The following is a 19,142-nucleotide window of genomic DNA, read 5'->3' as shown; positions in this document are numbered from 1 at the left end:
GGTTCGTCACGCTCCGTACTCTCCCCACATGGCTCCGTGTGACTTTTGGCTATTTTTCAAGCTGAAAATGCCGCTAAAAGGAACCCGAATTTAGTCGAGAGAAAACATTGTGCGGAATCCGACGGACCGGCTGATGGCCATTCCAAAAGATGCGTTCCAGCAGTGTTTCCAGCAATGGCAGGAACGCTGGGAGAAGTGTATACACTACCAAGGAGACTACTTTGAAGGGGATTAGGGTTTTGTACCTCAAAATCAATAAATTTATTTTTGCCGACCAAAGGTCCGATACTTTTTGAACAGACCTCGTAATATGAAGCCACATTCATTTAGCCATCATGAACATTAATCAATAATTCAAAATTCACATTTTTAAACTAATTACTAATTTCATACAATTTAAAAGCAAATGATCTCATTTTGATGATTTATTTGATGGCAAAAGTTCATGCAAATTCATAACAGGAAGATTGTAGCTTTTGCTTGTCTGTATAGTTTTTAAATACTTTTCTAAATTTTGTAAATATTTAAAAATATATATTAAAAAATCAAATTTTTATTTAACAAGTTTAATTTGACTAAATTGTTAATGAATTCAATAATAAAGAAAAAAAAGCATTTTCCTTACTTCTTTTGTCGGAAGTCTCTTATTCAATTTTTGTGCATCTATATTTGAACTTTCAGCAAGTGAACTAGATAAAAATCCTTCTGCAGTATCTTTTGTTATTTCATTATCTGATGACAATACATCTTTTGAGTAATATTTTTCTAGTTTATGCAATTTATGAATATCTTTTAACACATCACTTTTCTTAACTCTATCCTTTTCACTTTCTTTATCAGAAGAATTTCTAAACAGTTCTGGAGATTTTGATACAGTTCTTCTTGAATAATATTTACTTACATAAGATTCATTAGGTGTATGTGCAATCTTTACCTCTGTAGTACTTTCATCTTCACTAGTTTTATTAAGTAAGGGTGCTAAACAATTTCGAAGATGACGTAACTGTAGTTCTAACAACTTGCAACGTGATTCTGAAGATGATACTTGGTTCTTTAGAGCTAAAAATTTATGCATATATAAAAAATAAATAAATAAATACTCTTTCAAAATTTAACTAATATATTAATATATATATTTATATGTACTAATAAGTAAAATACATAACTAATTTTAGATACTATATAGATTGACTGTTGACTGTTAGTTTTATTAAAATATTTCTATTTATTTTTAAAGTAATTTCAAATTACATTATTTTGAATTAATTACTTAATCAAGAAGTACATTTAATATATTAGGGCACTCACTTTACAATTCAATAAAAAAACAAATTTACTTTATAGATGTTTTTTTCATAAAAATAAATCCTGCTTGTACATTTTGGATTTTTTTTTTGGTCAGTCTTTTTAATTTCAATTGTATATTGTATAAGTATCTTATATTCAGGGTTCCTACTCGAATTTTTGTTTTAAATTCCCTGACTTTCCCTGACCAACTTAGTATAAATTCCCTGACCCTCACATCCTTACAGTATAGCACATTAACAAAATAAAACATTACTCAACTTACTATGCACATATGTTAGTGCTTCTCCAACCTTTTAACTGGTTATTTTTTCTAATTAACAGTTATATATTTTTTATGATCGATGAATTAGTAAAATCAAAAATAAAATAAGAAAGACAAAATTATGGCATGTCTTCTCTACAAAAAACTAAAATATTTTATTAAATAATAATTTATCCTGTTATTAACTCATAACTGTAAAACTTCATAGCTTTGAAAAAAAGAAAAAAGCCGTTAATTATTATTAAAAGAATTCAGTACAATCCGATGTAGAAAAGTACAAATTTATTAAATTTGTCCTTTAATAAATTTTCCAAACTTTATAAAATATTAATAAACTGGGAAAGAGTTTCAGAAATCAGAAATTGTTTTGTTATGTGATAAATATTATTAAAATGAAAAATGATAAATAATACCATTTGAATTAATATTAAGTTATTTATCATTTTTGGTTCGTTGTTATCATTTTTTTCCATCAGTCCATTAACATCTTCCCTCAAACTGAAAGTGTAAATTGCAAGAGATAGAAAGTTAAAATATTTCAAAAATTTTTTATCAACATTAGATTATTAAGAGTATTAGATTTTTCTTTCAAACTTATAAACTGCATAATTAATACAGCAGTTTTAAAATCTAAAAGTATTTTAAAATTGAAAAATAATGATTGATATTGTTGTATGTTTGTATATTTTGTGTGCTATAATTTTAGGGAAAATTTTGGGATCCTGAAAATATTCTGCGCTCCATTTTCACAGTTGCATTGTACCACAATATTTCTGGCTGCCTGCAGACAGTTACACTTCAGTCAGCAAACAAAAACAACAAGGCAACCAAGGAAACAAATTCCCTGATTTTTCCTGACTTTTTGACAATTTTTAACAAATTCCCTTACATTCCATGACTTTTTCAGAACACTAACGTAAATCCCTGATTTTTCCTGACTTTCCAGGTGCGTAGGAACCCTCTATATTTTAAGTACTCTTTTATATTTTCTATTAAACATTTTATTAACACACAAATAGTTATTTATTAAATACACAAATTGATAATTATATTTTTTAAGAATTTCAAACTTTTCAAATTGTAAATATTTTATCTGCAAACATGTTATTAAACAAAATTTCTACTTGTAATTAGTATTACATTATATCATTTGAACATAATATTTTGTCAGTGGTCAAATAAAGCCATTTAACAATTGTATTGAAATGAAATTTTAATGAAAAAAGTTCACTAAAATGAGTTTTCATTGAAAAATCATTTGCCAAAACAAAGTTTATTGCTTTACTTGAGCAATAAACTTTGTTTTGGCAAATGATTTTCAAAGAAAGTCAAAGAAAGAAAAATTATTTAACCAGAAATAGAAGTTTGTGATAGTTTATGTAAAAATTATTTAATACAGAAAAAAAATTTTTAAAGCAAACTGTTAATTATGAACTATAAGAATGATATGGTTCTAATAATGTTTTTAAGTTAGAAAAAATATGTATTATTCAATTAATATGTTATAAATCCTTGTGTTTCATCTAACCATTTCATGTCATAAAAATGTGTGGATAATAATATTATATCAAAAGTGTTTCCATCATTTTACTGTTTTTAAATGACATCAAATAATAAAAATATTTTAACAACTTAAAAAAAATTATATATATTATTGTTGAAATTAGTAATGTAATTTCAATACATATTATAGTTTCATTTTATGTATTTGTTACAACTAAATTCTATATTGCATTTCTACATACAAAATCATATTAAAGTGATAATAATAGTGAAGTGGATAATGAATAAGAAGTATAATATGTTTTTAAGATACAAAATAACATTGATCTCTTAGCAGAAAGAAGTCTCTACTCTTACAAACAAACAAAAATAAAAATGCGTATATGTCATTCAACTTCAGTTCAATTTAATCATTATATTTTAAGAGATAAATGTTACAAGACAATGATATTTCCTTATAATTAACTTCAGATACATTCTGCAAATAGTATCTAATATACTGAATATTGACAATACGTGGGGGACCCAAAAAAACCAGATTTTTTGTATAAAAACTTTATTTATTAACTTTTTTACAAAATTCCTTCAGTCACCTTCAAAGTACTCTCCATTAGATGTGGTGCACTTGTCAAGTCTTTTCCCCCACTGTTTGAAGCATCTCTGGAACTCTTCAACCTTGATATCATCCAGTGCCCTTAGCAAAGTTGTTTTTACCGCCTCCACATCATCAAAAAGCTTTCCTTTTAGATTTTTCTTCATTCTCAGAAACAGAAAAAAGTCACACGGGGCTAGGTCTGGCGAATATGGAGGGTGGGGAATGACAGGCCATCCCCAAGAGGCCAAATAGTGGGTCACTCGTAATGCCGTGTGTGCGGGAGCATTGTCATGATGAAGGAACCAATCACCTGATCACCAAAGTTCCTGGCATTTCCTTCGCACATCCTCTTGCAGACATCTTAACACATTTTTGGCGAATTTTTTTCAATGTTTTCATTGTTTCAAGATGTTGAAGGACACCCAAAACTTCGCAGAAATAACAGAATTAACAGAACAAAATAACAGTAAGAGAAACACAACACTACACTCAAATGTAAACCTACAAACTGATGCCATTTGCACAGCTGTTTCATGAAGATGTCTACTACGTGGTCCTGTTACATGGGGTACTAACCCCATGTAATGGGAGAACTCTCTACTACGTCTACAAATGGCAGCTCGCTCTCAGTTGTTTTTTTTGGGTCCCCCTCGTATACAATATAAAGAAGAATTAAATTCTTAATTAAAGAGAATAAAAATAAAATTTATTTTATTAAAAAAAAAAACTTTTCTCTATTCTTATTAATGACAGTATCTTGAAAAAAATTCTTAAACAAATTATATAAAAATTAACAATTTATATCATTTGTAGATCATAATTTTAAAATTTAAATACTTCATAAAATTTTATCATGACATTATGAAGTTCTACTTCCTTTTCTTAATATAGTTTCAGTATCCTGGTTTAATACGAGATATTATGAATCATTTCTTTGTGTTAATATAATAATTACATAATTGTATGATTTACACCTTTCTCCGCACAGTGAATAAAATAATAATAAAATTTAATAAAAGTTGCATTTGAAGAATTCATCTTTTAATTTTAATAAGACTTTACTGTATTGAATTCTTTATAATAACAATTTTATAACTAACCTGTAATATTGCTATTATAAATGAAGAATATTTTTATATTATGAAAAGAAGCTAAAATTTAATGTGATGTAAGTTAATGATGAAATTGCTTACCTATTAGTGTTTGAACTTCAGCATCTTTCTTAGAAGAAAAATAATTATAATTTTCTTTAGCTTGTTGTTTTTCCAACTCTAATTGACACATTTTATTATATACTTTTCTTAATGCTTTAACAACACCTGCTAAATAATTAAAAATTAACAATTTATAATCCATATCAAATATAAATCATAATTGTAAAATTTAAATAATTTATGAGAGTTTTGTTTGTTCTCAATCAGAATACTTAGGTAAAAATAACTTGCAAAAGTACTTTTTTAAATTACAGTCATCCTCATTAAATATTAAAGATAAAAATCTTAGGTTAATAGAAAAGTTTAAAAAAAACCACAAATTTACAATGTTTCTAAATATGACAAAAATTGATACAGTAGAACCTCGAAAACTCGGCCTAATGTGGACCGAAGGGTGGCCGAGTTTGTGAAAATGCCGGGTTATCGGGAATGGGGTTAAAAAAAAATAAGTACAAGTGTTTCCTCAGAAAATATTGTACTGTACTTGTATGTATTGTTTACTTGAGAATATAACAGAGAATAAACTGCCCAAATACCCTTAAACAAAGGAAAAGTACGTCTTTTATGAAGGCATAGAGCCTTTACTACATGAAAATGAAAATTAATGAATACACTGTGTACAGTAATTTACCTGCTAAGACAGACCTCAGAAAAATACTTTATGAGAGCTTTTATACTTTTATAAAGCTGTTTATAATGAAAATTAATTAACTAAGGATTTTTTTGCCCTGCCAGGGTGTGGCCGAGTTATCCGGAGTGCCGGGTTATCGAGAGCCGAGTTTTCGAGGTTCTACTGTATTTTTCATCCTTAATATTTTTATTCATAATAAAAATATATTTTCTAATCTTAGATATATGACCATATTGTCTTTTTTCCTCTGCTTTAAAATATTGATGTGATAAACACATCAGTATTTTAAAGTATTTATGTTTTCTGTTCACAATTTTACTGAAAACCTGGATAATTTTCTGATAGAAGTTTGTTCTGCTGTCAATCCTTACAATTCTTTATTGCATAAGAGGATCAGTACAGCTACTCAATAATTCCCAAATGTTTGGAATATCAACTACAGCAAATTTTACAAACTAAAAATTTTTATATTGCATAAGGCATGTTGCCTAGTAAAGTGGTTTCAATACAGTCGAATAAACAAACCGATGACATAGCTTGTTTCATTTGAAACAGATTATTGTTTGCTTATTCAATTGTATTAAAGCCACTTTACTAAGCATTATGCTATAGACGCATGCAAACTTCCTTTCTGAAAGACTGCCTTTTATATACAGTAATATCTTGCTAATCCAGCATACTGCATTAAATACCTATCTTTCTCTTATTCATGTTTATTATTTTTAAATAATACATATAGTAAACTTGTAGCGGCAATTAACTTTAATAATTAATTAAACTTGTAATTACTGTATGTATAATTTCAAAATAGCAAAATACAGCTCCAAAAAGAATCAGTACGTAAGGGCAGCATGCTACGTGTCTTTCATTGCCTTTAGTTCTATACACTCAGTAATCCGGCACCCCTCTGTCGGAATTGCCGTATTAGCAAGAGTCTAACTGCCTTTATGAAAGAACCTTTACTCACGTTCTCCCTTCGTCATTGTCATTCCTGGAATGTATTTTAAATCCTTTTCCATTTCCATAATACTTTAATATCCTTCGATGTAAATAAAATTTATGCTTTGAAACCCAACTGACATTTATTGTTTGTTGTATTTCTCGTGTTTCAAATTGTTTAAAGTTGCCCGGCGACAATCGGATTCTTTCCACAGCGCCCTCTATCTACATTTTAAAATATAACAACAAAATATTTAAATTTAAAATAAATTCGAGTGTTATTCCTAAATTATAAAATTAAATATTTGAATTTGTTCTACTTTTAATTATTGATAAAATGCAAAAGCTGTCGTTCTAGTTTAAATAAAATATCTCAATAATTTTTTTACTTTTTACTTCTTCCGCCCTTGTGGGTATTATCCTTCTTCCATCGTCTCAAAACTAGTGAACAAAGTAAACGTGCAATACAGCCTCTACCAGCGACAAATTGCATATAAAATATGTTCGCTAAAATGACCTTACGTTTTCCCGTCACGTATCTAATTTTGCGTCTTGCCAGTTCGGCAAGTTCGTTCGGCAGCCAACTCTTATTGTTCCCTTAGAAGATTCATGACATTTGACTGTGATTCATGGAATTTCTTGAATCTTTCTAGTATATAAAATTCTGTCTTCTGGTAATGTAATGCTATATTATATTGGAGCAGCTTGAAGTGCATTCCAACACAAGATTACCGAACACAAAAGAGATGTTTCGGCAAAAAGAAACTACACTAAATTGGCAAAATTGGTTATACTTCAAAGTTTTTATCTACAGAGGATCGCGGGTTCCTTCATATGCAGTACAGACAACAATGGGTATATTATGTCTGTTCGAAACCTTGCTCATCTTCTAAAATAAGCCTATAAACAAACTCACCTTCCATCTCCAGAATATTGTTTTCGCTTTATACCTTTATATACATATATATATATCCCTTTTTAAAATGTTTTAATTTTTATAATTTTTATTTATTTATAGTAATAAGCAAATCAAAGTAACAAATCCTATTTGCGTGCTTTACCTCTATACAAAGTGATGAAAACAAACAAATTGATTTTCACTGTTTTGATTTTTGTACATGTACCGAATCAATATGTTTTGTCTCGACACTTTTCGAACAATAAATATAATATTCTGTAAAAGTAAATCATCTGAAATTTATGTTAGGTTTATTAATTAACTAAAATTATATATTATAAGGTTAACATTATCAATTATGACAATAAACATACTGTCGATGCTTATAGAGTAAAATCTATCTAAAGTGGATCATGTATAAAACAGAAACTGGCCTAAATGGAAAAATCTGGGCACACTCCGCGTTAAACAGGTTTTATTGTAATTATAAAAACTGAAACGAACAAAATTGTTTTACCACTCGGTTTACAGTAGCTCAGTTTGAGCTGAGATTTTATCAATAAGTGTAATCAATGTTGTGATACATTATCGTATCTGTTTAAGATAGAAAGTAAAAAACACAGCTGTAGGACACGAATTAGAAAAAAAAAAACCTATGTGCTGATGCTCTGTTATTGATTTGTGCTACATGTGATACAATGTTACATTATCAATAGGATGAGTAAAATTAATAATACCACAAAATACATACAAAAACTTGTAGTCTACAAATAAATTGCAAAATATACCAGAGGATTTTACACTTGTTGACTTTTTAATTTACGGATTATATTGTATAAATCGATAACAAAATCGTTAGTAGTACGAGTAATTTCCAAATTCATTTTTTATATCTGTGTTGACGGCCGTGTCAAAGTTGCAGCCTACTGCTCTGGGGGACCCAACATAGAATCCGGACTGGTGGAAAAATTCCCAGGAATTTTTTGGGGGATGGTCCGTCAGGATATGTCGGGCCTCATTCCTCACCACCCAGCCTCCCCATTGTGGGCCTGGCCGAACCCATAATGGGCTTGCCAAAAAGAGGCCCTCTTTGTGCCCACAGGGTGGAAAGAGTTTAAACAAAAAAAGAAAAATTGCTTTGTTAACTTGTTATCCAAATTCCTCTTAGTGTCCTGAAATGTCACTATAAAAAAGAAATTATATATAGTCTTCATAAACTCGTGTTTATTTTCATGTTTTACTGAATTTGGGCGATTTTAGAAGGATATTTTTAACATTTTCTTTAACAATGGAGGTACTGTATCTTATATTTATTTTCCATGGTGTTGTGATTATTTATTAACATATCAACAGTTTTTAATAAAAAAAATACTGTAATAATACTTCTTGTACTATACTTTCCCAGCTAGTTGAGTATATAACATGGAAAAGTATTGGAATCGTGTCAAATTTAACCCTCCGAGTTTTTTGTAAATTTTCACGTTTCGAGACCTCCTGAACTCAAAAAAGTCAAAAAATTTCATGGACACGCATGCGTTGGCTTCTGGTAAGTGATAACGAGTACTGGTGAGGGATGGGGCTCCATATATCAGGATAGATCATTCACCGAAAAATTTCTGAGGATATATTGACGCGTCCTGAACCCGGATTCGAACTCGGATCCCAGAGCGGTAGGCTGCTACCTTGACCGTTCAGTCATCCGGCCGTTTGTATTAAATTAAACCTGTTATTATGAGAAAGCATTTTATGCTACTTCATTTATTCATTTCTTTGTATCAATAAATACGACCGGATGGCCAAGGCGGCTAAGGTGTCAGCCTACCGTTCTGAGGAACCAGGGATGAAATCCGGGCGAACAATTCTCTAGATACTTTTTAGTTGTCTGTCTCGGATATGTTGGATCATGATCCACAGTATCCGTCTATCCCATTCTGAGCCTGGCCGAACCCACGATGGGTATGGAAAAAAGGTCTTTTTATATACAGTATTATATATATAAACGCCCCTTTAATAAATAGTTTTTAATTCTTAAAATATATCATATAATCTTTAAAATATATAATACAGGATGGTTGCAAAGTAGGTGCACAGTTGTTATTATGGAAAAAAACATACAGGGAGATAATAAAAAGAAAAAAACATTTATTTTTATGTACAAATTAAAATCCCAAATAAGGAATACACACTAATAAAATACAGTATAATAAAAATAATAATAATAAACACCAAATATTTGAATTTCTCAGATTCTTAACTGTACACCTATTTTTGCACCCCTCGTATATATAATGTATTTTTTAAAGTTTAAAACGTTATTCATTAAATAACTTAATGATTAAAGTAAACTGAATCTTAACTTATTGTAAATTATTCTTGATCATATTTAGAGATCATATTTAGAGAGATAAATGAATGTAACTGTAATGTATATTAAGTACACATGATTTATTAATCTTTAACTGCTTAATATAGTATGAAAGAAAACTTGATTGCATGCCTCCTTTCATACTTTTAAATTTAAATTTAAAAAGTATTTAAATGATATAAGGAGAATTTAAATCAAATTTATAGCTATTGACTACATCCAGATCCAAATGCATAAAATATCGTAAATAATTAAAATTTTGTGTTTTTTCTAATTAAATATTAAATACACTATAACAGATTATTAACTATATTTGATAATAAAACGATATTAAAATTATATTGTTGTTAAAAATTATTAACGATAAAAATAATTTGGATATTTGTTAAAAAAATATTTGTTTACGTAGATGTAACGTATCTTGCGAAGAAATATTCAAAGAAATTAACGTTTATTCTATATCATATTCTTAGAATTGATGTTTCATTTACCTGAACTTTTAAGATTGAAAGAAAACTAATTACGTCAGCACATTCTGCACTAAACAGAACTTTGGCTTCGATAAAACGAAAATAATTATATCAGTAATACACGTATCATTTTGAAGATTTCTCTGAAATATTTTTAACGCTATTCTTTTGTAAATTGCGCAATTTTCAGAAAAATTCTGAAAAAAATTTAGTTAAATATTTTTAAAAATACGTAAAATTATTTTTAATTGATTTATTTAATGAATAGAATGGGCCTCTTTTGCCCCTTGTTTAAAAAGTGTGGAAATTTTTCTTTTTTATTAATAAATAACAGTCTTAAAATTCCCTTTTTTTGTTAATAAAAACTTTTATTTTTAGGAGTAGCAACCACTAAGGGCCCCTAAGTTTTTTTAGGGCACTAGGAAAAATCCTAGCTTCCCACTCTCGACAGTCCTGGACAGATGCATATCATTTTATTATTCATCTGAAGGTGTGTAATTTATCAAATGTACCTGCTTGATCATAAAACTTAATAGTACAAAAATTTAATCTAATTTGTCTTGGATTGAATTCTTCTCTAGATTCCTATTAGCATTTTCAAGTGATATAATAGGCCTTCATTTCTGTAATCTTTTCAATTTATCAACTGATATAATCGGCCTCAATAGCATTGATATCAGCATAAAACGATGCCCCGAACCGAATTTTTCTATAATTCATTGCTCCCTGGATTTCTCACTATAGTTCTAAAGAAATTTAAATGTAATAATATATATATTTAGAGTGGTATATGTAAAATTTAAATTAATATAATATAAAGTTACTTTATTTAATAGATATTTTTGAAAGCTGTGTGACTGATGAATGTAATCGTTTTATTGATTAAACACTATCTCTTTAAGTGAATATAATATAAATAAAATATTTATGTCATTTATACCAATTATTTATATTTAATTTATATCGCTTTATCGTAACGATAGCTAATTAAAAAATAAGCATGTATTAGACATAGAGGAATATAGTGGAAACTCGATTATTCGAACTTAATGGACCATGGGTCTTTCGAATAAACGAAATTCTGTTTGATTTTGTGTTTTAGTACAATATCAAATGTTGTGCATTGAATATTTCATGAGCAATGAATACTGTAATGCAATTACAGTATTTGAAGGTAAATTAATTTACACAAAATTTAACGTTATGTTAATACACAACCTAGTTTCGCGGCGCTACAATCGCCAAATGACAGTGATTTCCACTTACTTGAAGCGTTTGATCTCTGTGTATGTACTGTACAACGCTACACGTTTTCTTTCTTTTCTTTTTTTTTTTAATCGTTTTGAATAATCTTAATGTTATTAAAAACGCTCGATTATCCGGTCTAAACGGCAAAAAGTCCGCCGGTTTAATAAAATTTCTAGTTAATCTAGTAGCTTTTAAATCCTGTATTAGTAAATGGAACGAATAAATTTTTAATGAACCATTAAAACAACGCATCCATCTACCTCACATACTAAAGTTACTCGTAATAAACTAGATACAGCAAAATGTATCGATCCTCTTCCTCTCCTGGCCATAGCCTGAAAAACAGATGAGTGGTGTGATTCTTGATGACTTAATGAATGACTCATTCTGCTTAATGCAGTCCTGTACAGTATAAGCAGAGTCTACATGTGACGATTTTAAATGAAATTTATTAAAAACAATTAAACAACGAGTTAATTTAGTAACAGCGAGTTCATATTTTTTTTTAATATCTGAACCTTTATAACTTTTAATATTATTTATTAAAATAGTATTATTGAAGTTTATACTTTTTCGTTATCTAGGACAAGTATTCTCGTAATTTTCTCGTTGATTTCGTAAATTTATACTGATAGATTTCGAAATAACGATAATTTCGCTTTGTCAGCAGTCAATAAATGTTAAGCCAAAAATAGAAATATAACTAGAGATTATAGTACATTATCTGTACAACGATAATAATATCCGGATAGAATTACAAGTGATAACATTGAAGAGTTGAGTTATATAATAAGATTATGAAATTGAATTTCGACATAACAGTGATCGTAGCGAACATTCACAAACCACGTAGCCCAGTTTAAAGAGTTAGGGGGTAAGACAGTGGCTACCATGGTCCACTACAACGGGGAGGGGGTTCTGTGTCTGGTCATGTAGCCTAGCATCTTATTAAAAGTATTGTTCTTAGTTGTAATGCAGCTTTAGATCTGTTGAAGGTATAGACACAATGTCATGCACATGGACATGGATACAATATTGATCGAGAACCAGTGATGCAACAGTAGCACGAGTACGTAATTGCCCAATGGTAATTATTTAACTCGTTACTATAAATAAATTAATACGGAATGATAAAATATAGTTATAAAATATTTAAAATCATTTTGCTAAAATCTTTATCAGCAGTTATTAGAAAGAATAAAAATTTCATTTTTCATTCAGGAAAATATTATTAAAATTATGTAAAATTATGGATTTTAGGAAATTATGCAAGAAAAAAATTATGCAAGAAAATTAACGATGTGTCATTGTATGTTGAAATATAAATTTACAGAATAAATAATTTATTTCATTTTTCTCTGAAATTATTGCTATATGATGTAATTGCGGAAATAAAACAGATATTAAAAAATTGCAAAGAAACGCTTATTATTCACATAAACGCACCAGAAAGTAAAATATAAATTTTTTTCACCTTTCACGGTAATCTTGATATTATGAGACAAAAATAAAAACGTGGGACGATCATGGGCATAATATAGTAATTAGTCCATGAGCGTCCCACGCTTTTATTTTTGTGCCATAATATCAAGAATACCGTGAAAGGTGAAAAAATTACTTTTATACTTTTTAGTTTCACATAACAGTGAATTATTAAAATTCTTCTTGGTTTGGCATTTAATAGCGAAGTGAGTGAAAAATTGAGTTACAAGATTCTGGACAAACGGATAGAAAAAAGTTAATAAAAAGCATATAAAAATAAACAACAACAAACAAACAAAAAATAATAATTTGTTATTTTGCATTTATATAATTAAAAGTCGAGTGATAAAAATATAATAAAATATCCCCACTTTGTTTTAAAAAAACTAAAGCAAACATATTATATTTTATTTTAAATATATACAGTATATATTTTGTTTGAAAATAAATTGGTCATATTGATCATTTTATTTATTTTCATTTTATTTTCTGTCTTTAGCAATATTTATCATCTTTTAATTAATTAAATCTTCAACATTATATAAAAAAATGTCAAAAATTTCATTAAATATAAGTGGGCTTTATATTACTTGGTAAACTTAAACGCTATACAGAAACTTCCATATAAGTGTCAGAAATCGTTTATAAAAATCCAGTAACGAGTTTCTTAACTTTCCCAGCAACAACATTTAAAACTGTCCCATCTATTGTACTTTATTTAAAAAAAAAACTTGTTATATAATTAATTAATTATAAAAAAGCAAAAATCTTAATTGTGGGATGAGTTTTATAAATAAATAAAAATTGCAAATGCTAATAACAAATAAAATCTTCATCAAGTCGGACTCTACTCGAGATCTTTTCGACTAAACTATTTAAAAGATTTATTCAATTTAAAACATTTCACAATAATTTAAAAAGTATGCATAGAAATTCGTATGTCTAACAATTTTTATATCTTCAGATGTAAAGGATTTCAGTAAGCACGAATTCATAAATAACAAAAAAATAAAATTATTAAAAATTTGAAAATTCTTATATTTTACTTAGAATGATCAGAACTTTATAATATAAATGTCAAATAAATTAATTAAGAAAAAATATTTTTGTCTACAGTAGCCTGCATATAAAGGAATTTAGAATTGAATGTTTGAAAACCGAAAATATCATCAAAAGAAAGAGTGGTTATAGGAAAAATTAAAAAAAAAAAGAAAATTGACCTTGTTTTTTTTCTTTTTTAATTTAAAGAAAGGATCGTTTACTTCGTTGAAGCGTGTTTGACTCGTGTTCCTTCGATGATCTTTATTAGTTCATCGAAGAGTTAGATAACGCATAAATATAACTAAATACAGCAAGTTAATCGGATAATTTAGAAGATAAGCAAAATAGATTTAATGAAATGATAACTTTTTGTTACGTAATAATTTATTTTACTTTATAGTTTTATTTCTTGCCTTCTTGCGTTTACTAAATAACGATAATTTCACTAGAATATTTTCTCAACAAGCAAACAAACAAACATACATATACCTATATATTATATATAGGGAAACACAGACCACCAGTACATATTTTTTAAAACGAAGAGAAATGAGTTTCATCGAAGATCTAAAACTTTTTATACGTAAATCGAGGACGATCTATCAAATGGGGCGATATTTTCATCTTCCTGTACTGACCGGAAATGCTCTATCCAGATCGAAAGTAGAATTTTTTAAATGGAACATAGTATTTTTTTTATTGAGATTCGAATTACAATCGACCCCCCATAGCACTGTTGATAATTCCGTTTTATATGAATTCCATGTTGTATGAGTAATTTAGATTTTACAAGTACATGTGCCGGGCTGTGAACGGCTCACGTATTTGTAAAATCTAAGTGACTCATACAACATGGAATTCATATAAAACGGAATTATCAACAGTGTTATGGGGGGTCGACTGTTAAACGCAAAAATAAGATAATTTACCGTAAACGTTCTTCTCAAAATGCGTTCATCTTAAGTGTGATGAACTCTTCTCGGAGAAACCTTATTATTCGCGATATTTTTCAGCTGATTGATTATTCCACATCAACAAATAAAAACATTAAGCTTGTGCTTTATTTTCAATCATACATCTTTCAAAAGTGTTATACCGATAGTGATTTATGTAGACATGTCCTTTGAAGTTCTTCGAGCAACAAGTTCTTTTAGATGCAGAAGGTTTAGAAAGGTGCTCATTTAACATTTTCGTTGAACATCAGTTAAAATCAGCCCCAAGAAGCTTCGCACCAAAAGAATTTTAGCGAAAAAATATTGCTTTAGCAGTAGTAACAATCTTTGTTAGTTCAGCATCAATTAAGGGTACGTTCGTAAAGTCAAACGAGTTAAACGCGTTAGTAACGAATCGTTCGAATATTAGTAGTCTAGCCCAGTGTGCATACTCTGCGGTGATGACGTTTCGAACGAAACTCTAACGAGTTCACGAAGGGAGTTAGTTTACTTCGTTAAGAAAATGGCGCCCGACGATATCGATGTTTCTAACTCTACTCGAGTGTTTAAATTGTGAATTAAAAGGTGAAATGATTGAAATAACTGTCCACCGGAAGCAATCTAAAAATATTTCGGATAAGGCTGCACTAGCAACATTCATATCTTCGATTTTAGAAACATCCATTTAGTTAGAAACGAATTGTTCGAAAAGTCTAACGAAATAAGAATAACGATGACGTCATTCTTGTTTAACTCGTTCGACTTTACGAACGCACCCTAAGTTGCATATGATTCCTTTGCCAACATTTTTATTATCATCAAAAATAGGAATTCTATCAGTTATGAGGCCGAAACAACTACAGTTGATACAATATTTAAGTCAATATCATACTTGTCCTTTAACAATAGAGTCGTGCCTGTCATTTATCTAACACCTTTCAGGAGAGAATTTTTGAATTGAAATAACATGACTTCTGGTTTCATTAGGAGTTCTTATATAATTAATCGGAGCCTTTAGATTTCAAATCTGGTCTCGTCTTTCATATATCTAACTCAATTCTCGAGATTACGAAAAGACAGACGGACGGACAAACGGAGGATAACGACAGTGAGAATTTATAAGTCTACAATTTTTTTAATTGAAGCTTAAGAACTAATGTAATATATTCTACTTCGTGTAGGTGTGATAACAAATTCACATATAACGATGAAGCAAAGAAGAAATTCCAAACACGATTAAAAGAACACATTTGTGACCTAAAATACAAAATTCTGCCTGATTTACTAAACTGTAAACATTGAAAAACATGGCGTTGAAACCTTACACTATGAGAACTATGCATATTGTAGAAAATTTAAACAAAGTATGGAAATATTAAAAACTAGAAATAACATTAATAAGAACTTGAGTATAAAAATAAATAATTGAAACTAATTACAATCGGAAAAATTATAAGTAATAATAAAAAGTAACTATTATATGAAAATATAAAATGCACTTATAGTGATAATTGTAAAAAATATATAATTAATATGCGTCTTTGTGTATAAATAAATGAAAACTGTTATAATAGAACAATTTATAAGTAATTCTAATAAAGTAATTCTAATAAAAAAAAGAAGCATAATGAATGATGATTAATATGAGTGAGAGAGTGAAGAACGACGACGACACTTTTTATTATATTATTCATTAATAATTTAATCCAAAGTCAGGAAGGATCCGAACAAGAATTCTTCGAAGCAGCAGGAATATTTTTACTATATGATCACCTAGGAAAGTCACTAATTTTAAATATATTGCATTACGCTGTAAATGCGATATATTTAAAATTAGTGACTTTCCTTAGTGATTTGAAAATATTGTACAGAAATTCCACACAATGTTGAAATATTAAAATATTTTTATCATATCCACTTGATTTTTCACAACGAAATCTTACAGTTGTAAGCACTTATTTCTCCAGAATAAAATAAAAAAAGAAACAAGAGGGTGTTTAAAAAGTATGATGTAGTTTCATATTGATATACTGTACAGCACTTGTTTTTTTATAATTATGGATGCTAAGCGTAAGCATATGTGTTTGATGTAAGCTTACAATTGATTATAGCTTACAACAGTTCATAGTCAGGTTGAAAAGATACTAAGTATTGTTTGCATAAGCAACAATACTTAGTATCTTTTCAACCTGACTATGAACTGAATTGGTTTTCTCGGAGTACAATTGTACATGGTTATACGACCGATCTCAAAGTTGCAATCATAAATCGTATAATTCATCAGGATGAGCTTTGGAGAACAAATCCAAAACAAACCGTAAAATCTAAATTATAATTACACCTTTGCGATTTTTTATCACAGGAAAACGGAACGAAGTATTGATTTTCAGAAGAATCCAAGTTTGAATTACATTCGATAATGGATTTCTCTGTTACAATTTCTTAACGAACATCCATTTAATCGAGAACAATACAGAGATGATAATTTTCAGAGATATTAATAGACTTATACTGATGATTTTCAGAGAAAGTGATACTTTCAAAGTATCATCTGTGTTAATTCGAATAGAAGGCTATTCATTAGGAGATTGTGCTGAATAAATCCATCGTCAATTAGAGAAATTTTTTATTTTTGCTATTACGGTATTTAATTCAATCAAATTGAAATGCTTAATAATAAAGATCTGTTTTGCATATTAGAAGAAAATCTTGTCTGCAGAATAACCGAGATATATAAAATTTGATGACGATTATTTGTTTGTATCGTCTGAAATTTAGTAATTTGTTACTTAAACGACATCTTAATTAAGTAAATTGAATATTGATTTATAGCTCTATAAATAAAATTTATAGGGATAGAGGAAGCTAAGAGACTCAAAATAGAAATTAAAAAAATAAATTGTGATTGTAAATGGAAATAATCTTTTTTCCTCAATTTTAATAGAGTTATTTTTCAGTATATTCATGAAAATAAGTATGAGCTTCCTGCTTATACTAATCAGTAGAATAAATTTTATAACTCTGCGCGTCATACATCTTCGTATGAGCAATTACGATACACGCATTTAAAATAAACTGATAATGAATATGACGCAAAATTTAATTAGTGAGACGTAATTTTACATTCGTAATATGAGCAAAAGTGTTTTCCATTCATGATTACAAGTTATAAGCCTATATATTCAATACATATCTAAAGAGAGATAACATTTCTATTTTTTCAATTATTTGTCAAACTGGAAATTTACTGAAATATTTTAGTTTAGATAACGATTAAGAAAGTTCAATGACATCTTTTCAATTATATTTAAAAATATATATATTTATTAGCTGATGATAACCAGGTTATATTTGTAGAAATATCATCGCTCCATTTCCAAAACAATAAAAATTTATAACAAAATGTATTTTATTTCTAAAATAATCATGTTTTTAATTATTATTAAATACTTTTATTTAATCTTTTAATATTTATGTCTACTTGGGTCTTGTATCAGAGTGGAGACTTATTATACAAATAAATCTTTAATCGTTCCATACAATAATAAATCCTGACTCTAAATACAAGGTCCAATTAAGAATAAATATTAAAAGACAAAATTAAGGACAGGAAGCTATTTCTATAGCTTTTATTTAACTTTTTTGCATCTTGTCCTCAAATCTCTTCACTTCTAAGATAGAAATGTCTTCAAAGTGCCTTCTAAGTCGGATGGCAAGTCACTTTAATGATGTTTTAGTAGAGTAGCTCTACCTTCATCATCATTGCCACTCGGAGACTCAATAAACATTACCAAATGCAGAATTTAATCGTATGTGTGTAAATGCACGATCGCGATCTATACGGTGGAATCTCTCAAAAAGGCAAATTAGCCAAGATACGTGGAATACAACTACTAAACTTATTTTCTTACAGAGGATTTTCCATTTTCCAGGAAAATATTTTCTAAGTTTAAGATTAAACGTTATATTATTGACTATAGGATATATTTCGTTAATTATTAATTACTACATTTTCATAATTAGCAACCGAATGACATAACAATCGGCCGGATAACCCTTAGATAATATATCTTTCGACAGCTGTGAGATATCCGAGTTTGAATTCAATTGCACTTAATTGATTTGAGATATTACTGTATACTTTGTCATGCGGAATAATATTAATAGATTCTTTTACTGACATTTAAAAATATTATTTATTATATGGGATCTGATAAATAAAGTTTTTATGTTATATTTTCTATGTATTTAAAT

The 19,142-nt window shown here is 28.5% G+C and overlaps 1 protein-coding gene and 1 long non-coding RNA gene across 4 annotated transcripts in view; both read right to left on the bottom strand.

Annotated features, from left to right (window-relative positions):
• Window positions 1-6,722, bottom strand: part of LOC111631705 (centrosomal protein of 57 kDa-like) — a 25,446-nt gene extending 18,724 nt beyond the window's left edge. Inside the window, exons 1-3 of one of the 3 annotated variants that reach the window (XM_023376009.1) lie at window positions 6,481-6,722; window positions 4,862-4,990; window positions 626-1,059 (exon numbers count right to left, since the gene is read on the bottom strand). In XM_023376009.1, coding sequence (XP_023231777.1) covers window positions 626-1,059; window positions 4,862-4,990; window positions 6,481-6,538 — 621 coding nt within the window. In that variant the 5' untranslated portion in view covers window positions 6,539-6,722. Of the gene's footprint in view, window positions 1-625; window positions 1,060-4,861; window positions 4,991-6,302; window positions 6,459-6,480 lie in introns of those variants that run through there. The other 2 variants (XM_023376010.1, XM_023376011.1) reach the window with 2 other exon arrangements.
• A 3,853-nt stretch (window positions 6,723-10,575) lies between these two features.
• Window positions 10,576-14,310, bottom strand: LOC111631688. The gene is made up of 3 exons (XR_002757749.1): window positions 14,136-14,310; window positions 11,452-11,768; window positions 10,576-10,931 (listed from the first exon to the last, which is right to left on the bottom strand). It is a non-coding gene; the product is annotated as an uncharacterized LOC111631688 (long non-coding RNA).
• Window positions 14,311-19,142: the final 4,832 nt, after the last annotated feature.

This window comes from Centruroides sculpturatus, unplaced genomic scaffold (genome assembly GCF_000671375.1).
Source record: "Centruroides sculpturatus isolate CEXI.00-Female unplaced genomic scaffold, Cexi_2.0 scaffold515, whole genome shotgun sequence".
Taxonomy (NCBI): Eukaryota; Metazoa; Arthropoda; class Arachnida; order Scorpiones; family Buthidae; genus Centruroides; species Centruroides sculpturatus.
The sequence above is the reverse complement of the archived record's forward strand: the minus strand, read 5'-3'. Positions and strand labels throughout refer to the sequence as shown.